Here is a 14,848-nt window from a genome sequence, read left to right as displayed (position 1 = left end):
AGACAGAGAGTACATTTTAAGTGTTTTTTAATGTACAGAATCATCTCATCATGTTTTACTGTGTTGTCATTCATTATCAGTTTATACACCAGCCTTCACTTATGCGTGCCCCCAGGGGGCCTTAAAGTTCATGAGTAATATATTAAAAACACTTATTTCTGCTTATAACTTCATTATCATGTGCTATAAATAATGTATTAAAAGCTGATATACAGCTTATAGATGCTTAAAGGTGGACATGATGTAACGCACAGTTTGGACATGATCAATGTGTCCATTATCTGTACACATGGAGCAGACAGCTCATGCCTCTCAGAGGGTCACACCAGTGAAGGTGTTGATTGGCAGTGACAGGACTTTGTCCAGGTACTTGCTCAACAGCCGCTCTCGCTCGCTGCTGACACTGAACCTGGTCCGGATGCTGCATCCCGGGTCCAAGCACGGAGAAATTTCTATCCTATGAAGGAATGGCATTACATTATATCATAGTTTCACTATGCTTAAGGTGAAGCAGAGCCAGCGTGAAACACAGATGTACTGTCAAAAATGACCTTTGGACATCAGTGTATGTCCTGCGAGAGTCCTTGTCCAGACACACGGAGAGTGTTCGATGCTCCATCGTCCTGACGCTGATGTTTTGTGTTTGGATCACCTATAATCAAAACAGAAAAAGCTTTAGAAAGTTTGGCAAGCGGCATTAATGGTTCAGTTACATCAAATAATATTAGTAATAAATTTGCCGATATTCCTAATTAGAAGTAAAAATCTTCTCACAGTGTTGTATCCGGGGTTCACACTGTCAAACCTGACAGTAAGATAATCCTCACCTGGACAAAGTGACAAGGATTACTCAGCATTTTTTCCCTTTGGACCCCTCCCCTTGCAATAGTATATCAACTTAATGTAAATACAAATGCATAGAAAAGGTAAACCTGATGTTACAGCTGCCGGCTCTGATGTAATCACCACGCCGTATGTCATGGGCGCCACTCCCTTTACAACTTCTCGTTTGCTTAAAGGGATCTGTTGAGGATTAAATAGTTAGACAAAATCCTACTGTTGATGCTGCTTTATGCTGTATAGAAAGTATCACAATATCAATAATGACAGTCAATAATAGCAAATGGACCTTTGTATAACTGACTGAGATGACTGCTCCAAACACTTCCACTGTTGCCTTCTGTCTGCGTGCAGCCGGCTCCTCTGTCAAAGACAACACCTTCTTTATGGAAGTACAGAGTTAGCACAGCCACGTCGGTAACCGAACACTCACACACACATGCACACAGAAAGAGATTCAGAAACATACTTGGGCACTTCTCTTTAATGTGTCTGAACTCTGGGATGTCTGCCTCCAGATGGGACACAAACACCTCCTGCACCACAGAGCTCACTCCACAGCTGGACTGGGTCATCTAAACACATACCGCATTAAGTCAAACCAGAAGTACATGTGCAGCATCAATTGTGAAATGACCACAACAAAATAAGAAGATAACTAGAAGGAATTTAATAAAAGCTATTAAGTGCATTTTTTGGTGAAATGGAAGTTATCATCTGGGATATTCATATGCCGTTAACATGACCTGTATAAAATCAGAATATTGCCAATAGTAGTGGAATATTAGTGTACATGTAAACACAGTCAACTGAGAGAAACTATAGTCAGGTGGTAATTCTCTGCCAGTTCATCTCTACAGGTGATGCACACACTATACAAGGTCATTTAATCAATTGCTTACATGAAGAATAATTGATTAGCGTAAAAGTAGCAGCAGCAGCACAATATACAAACACAACATGATGACATTATGGTCTTTCTGCTGCTTCTGTTGACACATTTGCACCCACGTACATTTGATCATCAATACACTTGACAGATTGCACTGTACCTTGACTGAATAGAGCGGCAGATTAACTGGCTGCGTCCCACAGCGAAGGTAGTAACAGAGGGTGTCCAACAGGAAGAGGTTTTGCTGCAGTGGCTTGCTGTGATCAGAGCGCTGCAGTAATTAGGAAGAAAGTACCAGATGAACAAGCAATGTCCTCACCATGCTACTAGCATTTAGCTCAAAGCAGTGGTGTGCCTATACAGCCTCACTGAGCTGCTAACATGGCTGCCTTGTTTAAATCTATGGTTACCATCCCATCCAGTTTGGAGATTGATGCTCGCAGACTGTTGATGTTGCTGTTGTACCACGGATCCACTCTTCCCAATAAGGAGGCCAGAGACAATCTACCTTCACCCTGACACAAGCTATCCTGTGAGGAATAACAGGTGTTACAGGGTGACCAGTCAGCCAGTGTCGCTTTGAGTGACTCAGTGTAACTCACAGGTGGACTGGGTGAAGGCTCCGCATCAGTGACTGGGATATAGTACAACTGGAGGTTCAGTTTCTTAATCAAAATAAGATGTTTCGATTCTCTTTCTCTATTGGGGGAAAACATGGAAAACATTAATGGACAGCTGTACGAACACACACACTGTGCTACAGTATTTGGAAGACGCTTTAATAAAGAAAAACAGCTGCTCACCGAATAGAGTGGTAAGCCCTGGTAAGCCTTCCCAGCACACGATCGTCCCCCATTACCACTACCCGTGCTATCTGACGCCTGCTGTCCTCTTCTTGGACAGGAGAGCTTCCAGGAAATGCCTCTATCTTCTCCTTCATTAGGGTCAGTTTATCTGCTGACTTCATGGTCTTAAAGGCATTTCTCCGACTGAATGCTGGCACAGGGTTTCTGTCTGGAGGTTGCTCTCTGTCATCAAAGTCGCTCTCTTTTTGATGTCCCTCTGTCCCACTGTCCTCAGACTGAACTGAGTCTCTTCTGACCTTCAGGGCGAAGTCTGCCAGCAGATTCCCTTCAGCAAAGATACTTTTAGTGGATATTTTACTGCAGCAACATGTCCTCTGAACAGAAATATGAAGCAGTGGCAGTTTTGGTTTGTCGCACTGACTCACATAGATCCTCGTCGTGTCTCCACAAGAGGAAGTTGATCTCCGGAAAGGGCATTGCAGCGCTGCACGCAGAGCCATGGTCTACTGTGGCTATGTCTGAGAAAAGAAGGCAAACATAATACAGCAGTCCTGTCAAAATGTTCTTATCTCTGCTAATAATAATCGGTGTTATAACATCAGAACGCAGAACACACACCTTCTTTGGAGGCAGTCAAGATGTCTTTGTGTATGTCTTGTAGTTTGTTCAGATAGCTTGCACGACCGCCTGCACCATGCTTTATACTCTGCTCCACAGCGAGAACCACTTCCTGGAAACATTTCTCTACCATATGGTCCTCTAAAGCCTGTAATTCACACGAGACACAAGGTTTCATTCAGAAAGTATTATTTATGTAGTTAAGTGAGGAAAAGAAACTTGCCTCAAGCAAGCATTTATCAGTAAGACTAAGAGTGCACAACCACACAAGCGAGAGTGTACAAAGGGTTGATTTGAGCTAAATGCTAGCATGGAAATGCGCTCAAAGTGACAACAACCTAATTTTTAGGCGGTCAGTTCACCATGTTCACTGTTTTAATTTAGTGTGTTGGCAAGCTAACATGAGCTAATTAATACTAAACACAAAGTACAGCTGAGATGGATGGGAAAATAATTAGTTTTGCAGGTTATTTGGTCATAAACCAAAGTACTGAACTGATGATGGCTTTAGAGGAACGGATCACCAAAAAGACTACAGTTCATCCTGTGACCGACATGAATGTCTGTACAAATTTTATGGTCTTATTTGTTGTTTCACAACATTAAACACGTCAACTCCATGGTGGTACTGCAGGAAAAGTCAGCTGATAGGATCCATCCTCTGGGAACCATGAATGCCTGTACAAACGTTTATGCAATGTCATCTGGTAGATGTTGAGATATTTCTCAAGAAAAGCAAAGACTTTGACCTGCTGGTGGCGCCAGGGATCACCAAAACTATTAGGATTCATCCTCTGGAAATGATGAATATATACTGTATATGTATCAAATTTTATGTACCAGCCTACCGACATAGGCCCACACTGCTGTTCCCATTTGCTTACCTCCAGAGCCTGAGCCAGTCTGGAGCTTTGGCAGGTCGTCCCCAGCCCCGTCTCCAGCACACGTAGCACCACATTTTTCTCCATGGTTGGTGTGTTCCTGAGATAACTGGACACCTCCAGGTCTGATCTTACTGTTGCTTCCAGTTGAACAGAAAACACAGCTGGGTCAGCGAGCACAAACACCCTGGAGGACATTAACGGACAGAGAAGGGCAACGGTCATAATAAAACATCTGATTTAGCGTTAAAGTCGGCACCGTTTTAATACAAGCTGATAGTCATTCAAAGCATATACTCACTTTTCCCGCAAAGTGAAATGCTCGTTCTTCAAGCTCTGCTCTGCAGTGACTCTCCTCTGATATAAAGAACCTGTTGAGGGAGGCATTCGTCTGTCAAAGTGTTTATTTAAAGCATTTTGCAGCGCTGCGCTGTATTGTGTGTAAGTGATTTCATCTTTCTGAAACTATGTGCATGGATGCATGATACCCGGTGTGATCATTTCCATCTTGATGCTTCTCAGAGTGCTCAGGGCCACCGTAGAGTAAGGTGATGGTAAGATCAGCATTTTCATCAAACACTCATACACTGTCTGGTAAAGGCTGGTAGGAATCATGGCACCCGACTTGAAAGATAAATAAATAGATAAATATTTCAAATAATATAATTGAATTGCCTGTTGGTGTAGAGTAATGAGCTTCTTGTCTTTTCCTCTGCATCTATTTACAGCTGTAAAAAGCTCTCTGGAGACAAAAGGGTGTGTCTTACCTGAATAACCACATAGTAGAGAGTGTGCAGCACCGGGATGACGTGCATGTAAGGCTGCATTTTATACGTCTATAACAGCCATCAAACAAAAAGGTATATTAAAACTCATTGTCAAATCAGCTTTTGCTAAATATTCTTGTTCAACAAATAAAGCATACAGGCAAAGCTAAAAAGAAAAAAAAAAAAAAAAAGACCTCACAAGCTTTTGGAAACCTACATGAAATTTTAAACTCCACTTTGAAATCTGAAAGCAGAGCTGAAGGAGCAAACCTCGCTAATCATCTTCAGCTTCTTCTCCAGCTCTTTGAGCAGCACTCGGATCAGTGAAACGCTGCCGGATGGATCGCTCTGCAACCTCTTCTGAAGACTCCATCTAAGCCTTCCTGCAGAGCGGACAGACAGCGGTTTGCTTTGTATTTGACTCATCACTCTTTGCTGAAGTTGATTTAATTTTTTGGACTGAATCAGTAAGACTAAAACTTTTTTTTGGCTTACAGTCCTTCAGTTGTAGCTACCTTTCTGTGAAGCGCTTTGGCTGTTCATCTCTTTGAGAAGAGCCTGGATGTCGTTGTACAGGCTGGACTCACAGTCCACAGTCGAGAGAGCCACATCAGCTTAAAATGGAGATTATGCTTGTTACAAATGCGAATACAAATGCAATATGTAAGAAAGGCCGGAGCAGACCGTATCTGCTGAGGAGACTCAGGTCTTTTGGAGTGCAGAGGGGAAACCAGAGAAAGAAGCGATGGCTAAGCTATCATCCCTGATGGAGAACATGCCACACCTCATGCAGGACACTGACAGCACAGGACAGCTCCCTCAGTGACAGCCTGCTTCACCCGCTGTGTTTACTGATGCCTCTTACGATTACATTATTTCATTTGCTGCTGTAACACTGCAAATTTCCCCACTGTGGGATCAACAAAGGACCATCTTAGAAAAGTTTACACTGGCAAGTTTAAACTGGCAAAACAAGTTAGTGTACTCCACTAATTTCAAACAGTCGAGGAGAAAAAAAAAAGAAAAAGCCCTCACCTGTAGGATCGACCATCCTGTCTGCGCTTAAGAATCAATCAAAAGACAACAGCAAATCAAACTAAGTTACACTGCCTGCAGTAATCCAGAGTGTATTGTATCTTCTGTCATTGTATGTTCTATCACATCTTCCTTGAAGTTTCTCTGCTTGTGTTTATCGTGTGAGTGAGCCAGAGGGAGTGACTCATAAGAGGAAGTTCAGGAAAGGCGGTCACTTTTAAACAGGCAGAGCAAAGAATTAACAGAGCTGACTGAAGTATGCTTTTATTGCGTGACATATAAAACCATTATGCATTGCATTTTCTGAAAAAACAAAACAAAACAAAACAAAACATGTTTTGCAGCACTATCACTTCAAAATAAATAGCTTATTTTATTAGACATTTTTCAAAAACAGAGTTTGACTCTGTCATGGATCAATAGAACGTACACTATAGTAATCAAGTAATCAGTTTTATGCTACTGACAGCAGATTATTGACGCCCCTTTGAGATCAACTAATACACATTCTTACTGTATAATGTATTCAAGTGCTCACAGATTTTGCTGCTAAAAGTCTCTTCCAGTGAGTACAGTAATTGAAGATGCGATGAGGGTAAAAAATATCAGTAGAAAGCTGGAAAACAATCCTCCACAGAGCTGTTTTCCTCAAAACAATGTGACACACCTTGACATTAGCTACAGGACAAACCCTGAAATATATGTGGGTCAATAAATGTCACCCTTAGCTCCGAGCAGCTTTTCTCCCTGCCGTCATTTTCGCTGTCTATTCAGAACACTCTGCCTCCTGTGTTGCCGTGTAAGTTACATATCATCGAAAGAGTGTGTCAGGGATACGAGGCAGAGAACGAGGTGATGGGCAGGCAGAGCAGGGAGCAGTATGACGGATGCAGAGGCTGGACCTGGCCGGGTAAGGGCTTGTAGGACCTCCAGTCTGAGCTGCTTCCTGGTTTACAGCACAGAGACACCTCGCACCTGAAGAGACAGAAGGCACAGCGTCACTGCATGAACCGTTTCAAAAGGAAGATACAGTCCAGAGACGAAGACACATTTGCTGCACTGTTTATTCTTCTGTCTGACCGCATGAACCATCTACATGTATATAAACTAGTTACCTGGTCACACTCTGGATGAACTTCTTCTCATCCTGATCCAGACACACAGAAAACGTCGTCCCATCTTCTCCACCGTTCACCTGCACCTTGTCCACCTTCGCCTCTGATATGCAGATGTGCTGCCAGAGGGCATGTGGGGGGAGAGGAAGTGTGAGGAGAGGGGCTTCATAAGGCGGGTGTGCACGAGAGCATGTTTAGTGTTGAAGTTAAACTTGTAAAACCATCCTTCACCTGGTTGTAGCCCTTTCTGGACTTGGAGCACTGCCTCTTCAGGACTTCTGTCATTGTCAGCTGCAGACTTTCTATTCTGGAATCTGAACAGACAAGATTTGCTTGATACAAAAACACAGGACACAATTCAATAGCAGGTTCATGACTGAGAGACTGAGACTATGTCTGTATCACTGCCACACACCTAGGTGCTCAGGTGTCCTGCAGGCTTTGTAAAGATTTATCGATGTGCAAACCATGTCTGTATGGGTCCACTGACTCCTCCCACTAACAGCCACCTGTAATCAGGTGAAGACAGCACAGATGTAAAAAAATAGCTCCGGCTCGAAACTTTACTTGTGTTGCAGGAAAGCTGAGGATGTCAAAGCAGGAACTATACCTTGTTGTAGGCAACACTTAACATTAACGGGACAGCCTCCCGTTCTTCATCAATACCAAACCTTTTGCTGGCAGCACCTGCAAACGTACAGCACACATTAGACTATGCATGTGTGTGTGTGTGTCTGTGGGTGTATCTGCATACTGTTGTGGCTGTGTCAGAGTGTGACTCACCCATAGCTTTAACAGCTCTGGTTCCAGCAGAGTGCCCGAGCTCCAGAGAGTGAATGAACACTTCCCTTCTCTGCTCTCCTCCAGCCAGGGTCAGCTGTGTGGAGGGAGAAACCACATCATTCATTTATTTTTTCACACATTTGTTTACTGGAGTGACAAATTGCACGTTTGTGTGCACGAGCGCGTGTGTGTGTGGTGCTTCTCTGACCTCAGCCTGGTACAGCTGCAACAGAACAGGCTGGTCTGCATGTCTGCAGTAATAGAGCACCAAGTCTGCCAGCAGGGGAAGACTTTCCACGCTGCCACCACTCACTGAAACATCGCCTTCCTTACAGGCAGTCTGATTCACAGGGAACAGGCAGAAGAGATCATGATGAGGGAATAATGTGCACACAATTAGATGATGACACAGGATTTACCAAAACAACACCTGGAATGAGGTGTAAAGACACAGCTTTTAATCTGGACTGGTAAAACATCACCCTGGTGTGGGGCTAGAATTGAGATTGCATTAGTTATGATTCTTTGTTAACAACAAAAATAATTAAAAAACAGTTGCACATTAACTTAATGTAATTAATGTAAGAAAATCATTTGGGTGGTGACGGGGGCTGAATCTTATATTTGATTTTAGAAAGTTTCAGGAGCCTTTGCAGTGTTATGTCAGAATGAGTGAACCAGAATGAATCGTTCCCAACATGCTGCAGCTTCAGCTCTGCGATTTTACCCCTCAAACCACCAGAATCCACTTTTTTATATATCTCACAGGGTATGAAGAATAAGTTAAAAGTCCATTCCTGCTCTTCTAAAAAAAATGTTTGACTATCCTCCCCAACATACATAACCCTCCCTCTGCTCTAACTCCTCTTGACATCTTATGTAATGTCTTGACCAGAAGAAGGTGATGATACATACCTGACAAAGGACGTCAGAGGACAGGCTGAGCAGACTGAGGACGTTCCTCTCGTACCAGGGGTCGATCATACCCAACATCTGGGCAATATCGGTTGTACTGTTCTCCAGCACGCTGCCATTGGACTCCTGTCAGAGTTAACAAATAAAAGAACCTCAGCTAAAGAAATACATCAGTAACTTTCTATGTCATTGTAGTTTTCTGCTGGCAGGTCTATGAAAAACCATGTTACAGTTCTCTCTGTAACACAGGCTGAATCAGCTGAGATGTGACAGCGCCAGATGTTCTCACCACAGAGGCACCAGCTTTGGTTGAGCTTCCTATCTGCCCTTCAGTCGGCGTGTGTCCTCCTCCTGGGCTTCCTGTTGTTCTCCTTTTGGTGGGAACGAAGTAAAACTGCAGTTTGCATGCCTTGGTGAGTCGGGGACATTTGCTCTCTTTCTGCTGCAGGTCGCTGTACGCCCTGGCCAGCCTCCCAGCCTCTCTGTCGCCTCCAAATACCACCACTTTGACCAGAGTAGGCGCTTCTGCCACATCGCCTTCATCACAGCTCAGGATCGGCCTCCTGCGCACACACATGTGCTTCTGGGGGGACAGAGGATCCAGGGCAGCAGCGGATGCATGCAGGGGGTGAACTTGTCTGCACAGGGACCTGGAGCTTTTCAGCAGCGACCCAGTTCTTTGAACGTCTTTGGTAAAATCCCCACGAGAGCCCATACTCTGCACACGGCGGCAAAAGCCCGGGCTGCGGGGAGACTTGAACAGCAGGGAGAAGCGCTCAACACCTAAGAGGGACCTGGACTTCTTTTTGGGTTTCCTCCTGGACTTTGGTTGACTATATTGTCCGTCCTCTGTGTCCTCATGGGTTGTGTCCTCACTGAAGTCACTTTCCACACCCGATGAGCCAGACGGCGTGGAGACCACAGAGCAGCTAGAGGAGATGGAGTTCCTCGAGGGGGAGGAGGTGGTGAGGATGTGATGGTCCACTTTGCTACCCTCCACTTCGTCTTCCTCATCCACACTGGTGTCAATATTGTCATCCTCGTCCATTTCTGCTTTAAGGAAACAGTCTGCAAGCGAGTCCGCTTCAGACTCACTTGTGAGAATCTGATTCAGAAAATCTGCAGGAATGTACAGAAGAAAAAAACAGTTAAAGATTGATCTGTATTAAATGATGAAGACATTTGGAGAGTTGATCAAAGTGAGCTAATTACCGAAGTTGTCGTTTTCCCATGTGCATGTGTGACATTTGGGGAAAGGCAGCATGAAAGTCTCAACAGCCCCTAATTAGAGGAGGTGATACTCAGATTAAATAAGCTCTTCTATCTGAGAACGAGCTTAAAAAAACATCAACTCGACAGGAAACATCTACTTTTCCTCATTGCAACAATCTGGATTTGGGATGTAGTCTGTTTGCCTCCACTTGTCCAAGGTATTTTATGTTTATATCTTCTGTCTTACCAGTATCTGTGCAGCCATCAGGTGGAGCTGGAGCCACGAGGCTTTCTCTGAGCCTCTCCATGCTGTGTAGCAGACCTCGTCTAGCTGTGCTGAGATCTGCTGTAGAGGCTGCAGTCTCCATGCTGTCAGTCACTGCCTCCATAAGCTGCTCCAGCTCCTCAGGCTGCTTTGCCTGGAGCAAGAGTGGGACGAAAACAGGAAAGAATACAGAGGAACTGGGCATCCAAAAAAAAAAAAAATGGAGCGATTAGACATTTAGACATGGGTCAGTCACCTGCAGGGCGGTGTAGAGTGCCTGCAGATTGTGATTGGTGCCCAGAGCAGCTTGAAAGCCGTGCAGGATGAGGATGATAGAGATGTCTCTGCTGGAGTTCTGGGTGCTACTCAGCTGCTCTGAGACAGACTGGACCTCTGGAGGGACGTCCTCATCTGGGCTCACCACCAGTACCGTACTGATAAAATAAACAGACACATCATAGGTATATACAGGGTGAACAGCGGTGTGAGCAGTGTCTCAGGATCCAAAGTGCTAACTCATACTAAGGATGTAGTTTTTGAAGTGACATTAAGAAACAGTGGCTGTGTTTAGCTTGATGGAATGGCATCATTAATGGCTAGCATTAAAGTCTGAATGGACTTACATGGTTTTAGAGCAGTGGATCTCAGGGGAAACGCCCTGCTCTGTCCTTACCAGTCTTTGAAATGAAATACCTAAAATAAAAGTGGGTAGATGGTTTAGTACAGCTCAGCAGGTAAACACTGCCCCCATATGGTCACACTGATACATGAAGAATGCCAGAGGCGGGTTAAATACTCAAATCTTTTACTAAAGAAATAGTAGCAATACCACAGTGTAGAAATACTGTGTTACAGGTAAAAGGATCCAAATTTTACTCAAGTAAAAGTACAAAAGTATTAGCATCAAAATCTAATTTACCAAATGTAAAAGTACTCATGTACTCAACTACAAGTAAAAGTACTGGTTCATTTCAGAATGTGGGCTAATTTCAGTGACTGTTTATACTGCTCGGTGACTTGGTCTATGATAAGACATCACCATCTATTAGCTGCAAAGTAGCTATTAACTAAAGTTATATAAGAAATGAGTGCATGTTTGCTTCAGCGCTACCTGGTGCTCTGAGCTCCTGCTGGATGATATTCAGCAGGTGTTTACTGGCCGAGCAGCAGGGCTCAGGCCAGGCCAGGAAGCTGCGGAACAGCAGGTAGGCCTCGTGCAGCACGCTGCAGTCTGGAGCCACACGAGGAGCCTGCAAGAAGAAAGGGGAAACAGCTAACAAGGTCAAATGAGAAAGAGTGTAAAAGAAATATCTTATGGTGCAACCCAACACTAAAGTTTGAAGAGCTTGTGCTTCTTCTTCTTGTGATTATAAATGACAGCTGCTCACTTTTAGCAGGGTTGAAGAGAACAGGAGAGTGAGGGGCACCACCAGTTCATACCGACACTGCTCGAGCACCTGCAGAAGACAGAAACACTAAATTGAAACACACTCTCATTCACCGTATTGCACCGAGCAGTGTGGGTGATGTTGTTTTCATGGCTTTTGACCTCTTTTGTTTTCTTCAGTATTTTCTGCAGAAGGATGAGGAAGTTGTGGGGATCTCGCTTCACAAGTTCCTCCAAACACCACCGGTTTATGCACAGCCCAGCTAGTCGGACAGAAACACACAACCGAGCGCTTATTTCTCCATTTTAGGTTTCATTCTGATGAGAGGCAGTGAATGTGCTATTTCTACTTGTTAGCGTTAAATATTCAGGGAGGCGCTGAATGAAGGCTAAACGGTTACACTATTTTCCTTCGTTGCCGAAGTTGTGAATTAAGAGTAATTATTTCAAAATGGATCTTACATAAGGCAGCGTGATACTCCCCCATGCTGTCTGTCAGTCCTCATTCTGTGTGTCACTACTTTCAATTCCCATTTGCCTCCATAAGATGGACAATGTATTCCTAATAGCTTAGTTGTTCGTGTATTTTGATGTAGGTTAAAGGTTAAAAATCTACTTAGCGCCTTTGCCATTCATATTTCAATAAAGTTACTTCAACTAAGACTCTTTCCGGCAGCACTGGTTTTAACAAATCATCTGTACTTTCTGCCAGATGTTTATTTCTAATGTGAACTGGTTATGTTATCAAAGTTCATATTTTCTGCCTTGTTTTTCTATTATGTTACCGTTAAAGGCGGGTATTAGATATCGTCTTACCGTTCCAGAGTTGTTTGCCGGGAGTGTCAAGACCAAGGCCACTGAGGCAACGCTCGAGGACATGCTGGATACGATCCTCGGTGCACGAGCTCTGCTCCATATTCTGCATCCTCTTCAGCAGAGGCATCACAACATCCACTGAAAAATACAGAAGATAAACCACCAGGAAGTCCCAAAATAACATACGTTACACCCTACTATTGTGTTCCGGTAAACCAACAAATTATGTCTCTTCATTAGTCCAAACTTCCTATTATTGCTCTTGCCAACACATTATGATCATCTATGTTCCCTTCCAGAAACAATCAAGCACAATCCAGAGGAAAAGGCTCACCCGCACAGACAGAGATGCAAACACAAATGTCCACAGCAGGGACGTCAGAGAAGAAAATACCGTCTTCCACTTCCTACCAAAGCCAGTGAGTCACAGACTGCGTGAGTGGACCGGAGATGAGCTGGTCGAAAAAACAGCCGCCACAACTTCTACTTTTTCATTCTTAAAATCAGCTGCTGACACCAGATTTCATGACTCAAAGGTAGAATGGAAATGAATGTTACAAAAGGACAACTTCCTATTTGCTCCTTATCCTCTTATTAGCAAGCAAAGACAAAGATGTGCTCCATAGTAAAGATAAAAGAATCCTTTAACTATGCTGAAGCAACAAAACCAAGTACAACAGTTCAACAAAACAAAGAATTGATGCAATTTGCTTACCACAGATCACATGATACCTGTGGTTAGGGTGCACACGCATTCAGAGACAAAGAACTGAAACCACACAGACCACACAATGAAATGGACGTATTTGAAAGTAATAACATTTCACTGGGGGTAATTAAAGATTGAAAAGAAAGATTTGTCCAAGGACGTGTCTGTCTCAGTGTCTTTTGTGATGAATTCAAAAAGAAAAATTCAAATCAGACCACCACCAGACATCGCTCTTAATGAGGAGAAATATTTTCCCTGGAGGCCCTCTGTGTATTTGGCCTCCAGGATGTTGATGTGCATAAGGAAACTGGTAATTGTGCCCAGCTGTGGCAGATGTGTCACTGTGACCAGTGTTGAATAATGTGTGTAATGACACATTATGGAAAACTGGAGTCACCTGTGCCCATCAAAACAGGAAAAGAGCTTCCGGGAAGCATGCAACATACATCAAAACTAATGTTCTGAGTGCTTTCTTAAGACCGGACAGGAGCAGAGACGGCTCTTAGTTAGCTGACATACATTTTAAAGAGTCTTTCTGCGTGTCTCAAGCACCAATTCACCAACACCAGTCATGTCCCAAATGCGTTCATCTGAACTGACATTAAAGTGGATGTTATTTAACACATCTAGCTCTTTAAAAGTGCGTACTGTTATTGTACGTCTTCATGCAGTTCAGTTGTCTGTGTTTAGCTTGGTTTGGTCAAGTTCTTCTTTCTTTACTCCTCTGCTCACTCGCTAACTAGTTTTCATGTGTTCTCAATCGCAACATGTGCGTGTTCCACCTGACTCGATGTGGTGATGCCTTCAAATCATAATTTGTATTCCTTTAAGTGTTTTTCTCAAATGCACTCCACAATCCTTCCATGAAGCCAATCAACTTCCTGCCATAAAATCACTGGAGCAGAGCACAGAAGACGCTGGCCGGGATTAGTTTATAACACGCTTTCAATAATGATCTTCACAGTAAAATAAGTTCAAACTCCTGAACTGCAAAAATCTAAATGTCTACATGCACATACAGTGCATGTCCTGTGTGCAGGGCAACACACAGCTCTGTGATCTGCAGTGAACATCCAGCTTCTGCAGGCAGGCCTGTCAATTGTCTACTGAGGAAGCACGTGTTGCTCCATTGAATGCAGGCTGTGTTGTCCGGCCCTGCCATGCAAAGGTGACTGTGACTGACCACAATGCAATAATAATACTGATCTCTACTCAAGTGTCTTTATTTAGATTATTTAAACACAGATGTTACTTTTTTTGCACCTGACATGAGAGGTGACAGTGGCAGAGGTACAGCCGTCCCCTGGATTATAAAGACACCTTGACTCTACTTATCACCTCATCTTTCACCAAAGCAAAAATGACACTACTGAGGCTTTTTTCAGCACGTCAGTAATCAATTAAATACTTAACAGATGTACTCTGTGTAATTTTGAATGCACTGATATCAGCTATCAACAGCATTTGAAAGAAGGGGAACAGGAAGTCTGCAGAGCTTGAATAACATTTTGCAGTTAGATCTAATGGAAGTTGTGTAACAGAGGCATGTTCCTACCAGAGAGAGAATATTTGAAATGGTAAAATACATGAAATTGCGCCTCTGGCCAACCTGTGACAGGCAGGGGACACACAGATACAAGGAACATAATGGAAATCTATTTAGAAAAAAAGATTAAAATGAAGAAGGAACCAGCAGTGAGAGACTCAACCCTTACCGATATCTGCCGTTATTAGTGTCCAAGACCATCCCAGATCAGCCACAGCTGAGCCACACCAGAGGAGGGAAACAATACAGAGACCACATCCT

At 43.6% G+C, this 14,848-nt stretch overlaps 2 protein-coding genes across 4 annotated transcripts; both read right to left on the bottom strand.

The window, feature by feature from the left end:
* Positions 1–312: 312 nt before the first annotated feature.
* On the bottom strand, positions 313–5,867 carry pik3r6b (phosphoinositide-3-kinase, regulatory subunit 6b). Its single transcript, XM_076751474.1, has 19 exons — positions 5,840–5,867; positions 5,320–5,418; positions 5,075–5,187; positions 4,805–4,873; positions 4,526–4,661; positions 4,339–4,408; positions 4,041–4,224; positions 3,157–3,304; positions 2,964–3,056; positions 2,536–2,863; positions 2,335–2,431; positions 2,143–2,262; positions 1,893–2,003; positions 1,310–1,415; positions 1,130–1,203; positions 933–1,023; positions 775–827; positions 552–652; positions 313–457 (listed from the first exon to the last, which is right to left on the bottom strand). Exons 1-19 carry the CDS (start codon positions 5,853–5,855, stop codon positions 313–315), a joined length of 2,154 nt encoding a protein of 717 aa, XP_076607589.1. The 5' UTR covers positions 5,856–5,867.
* Positions 5,868–6,123: 256 nt separating this feature from the next.
* LOC143334072 (phosphoinositide 3-kinase regulatory subunit 5-like) lies at positions 6,124–14,848 on the bottom strand. 3 transcript variants are annotated; one of them, XM_076752591.1, is made up of 18 exons: positions 14,757–14,848; positions 12,333–12,470; positions 11,679–11,779; positions 11,518–11,586; positions 11,241–11,379; positions 10,753–10,822; positions 10,386–10,563; positions 10,112–10,283; positions 9,865–9,933; positions 8,942–9,771; positions 8,653–8,778; positions 7,946–8,077; positions 7,738–7,831; positions 7,565–7,641; positions 7,370–7,463; positions 7,186–7,268; positions 6,955–7,073; positions 6,124–6,814 (listed from the first exon to the last, which is right to left on the bottom strand). In XM_076752591.1, exons 2-18 carry the CDS (start codon positions 12,457–12,459, stop codon positions 6,667–6,669), a joined length of 2,628 nt encoding a protein of 875 aa, XP_076608706.1. In that variant the 5' UTR covers positions 12,460–12,470; positions 14,757–14,848; the 3' UTR covers positions 6,124–6,666. The 3 variants fall into 3 exon arrangements, with proteins under 3 accessions (XP_076608706.1, XP_076608707.1, XP_076608705.1); XM_076752592.1 differs by lacking the exon at positions 14,757–14,848 and adding an exon at positions 12,667–12,692; XM_076752590.1 differs by lacking the exon at positions 14,757–14,848 and having other exon boundaries at positions 12,333–12,611.

The sequence above is a fragment of the Chaetodon auriga genome, chromosome 16 (genome assembly GCF_051107435.1).
Source record: "Chaetodon auriga isolate fChaAug3 chromosome 16, fChaAug3.hap1, whole genome shotgun sequence".
In the NCBI taxonomy this organism is placed as follows: domain Eukaryota; kingdom Metazoa; phylum Chordata; class Actinopteri; order Chaetodontiformes; family Chaetodontidae; genus Chaetodon; species Chaetodon auriga.
This window is presented reverse-complemented; position numbering and strand designations above follow the sequence as displayed.

Coding starts and splice junctions, on each gene's coding strand:
- pik3r6b (XM_076751474.1), bottom strand. Junction 4,409..4,525: donor GATGGAAATGATCACACCGG/GTATCATGCATC, acceptor CTCCCTCAACAG/GTTCTTTATATCAGAGGAGA. Junction 3,057..3,156: donor CTTGACTGCCTCCAAAGAAG/GTGTGTGTTCTG, acceptor TTCTTTTCTCAG/ACATAGCCACAGTAGACCAT.
- LOC143334072 (XM_076752590.1), bottom strand. CDS start 12,516: ATGTTATTTTGGGACTTCCTGGTGGTTTATCTTCTGTATTTTTCAGTG. Junction 9,934..10,111: donor TGATGGCTGCACAGATACTG/GTAAGACAGAAG, acceptor TCCTCTAATTAG/GGGCTGTTGAGACTTTCATG. Junction 8,779..8,941: donor CCAAAGCTGGTGCCTCTGTG/GTGAGAACATCT, acceptor TAACTCTGACAG/GAGTCCAATGGCAGCGTGCT.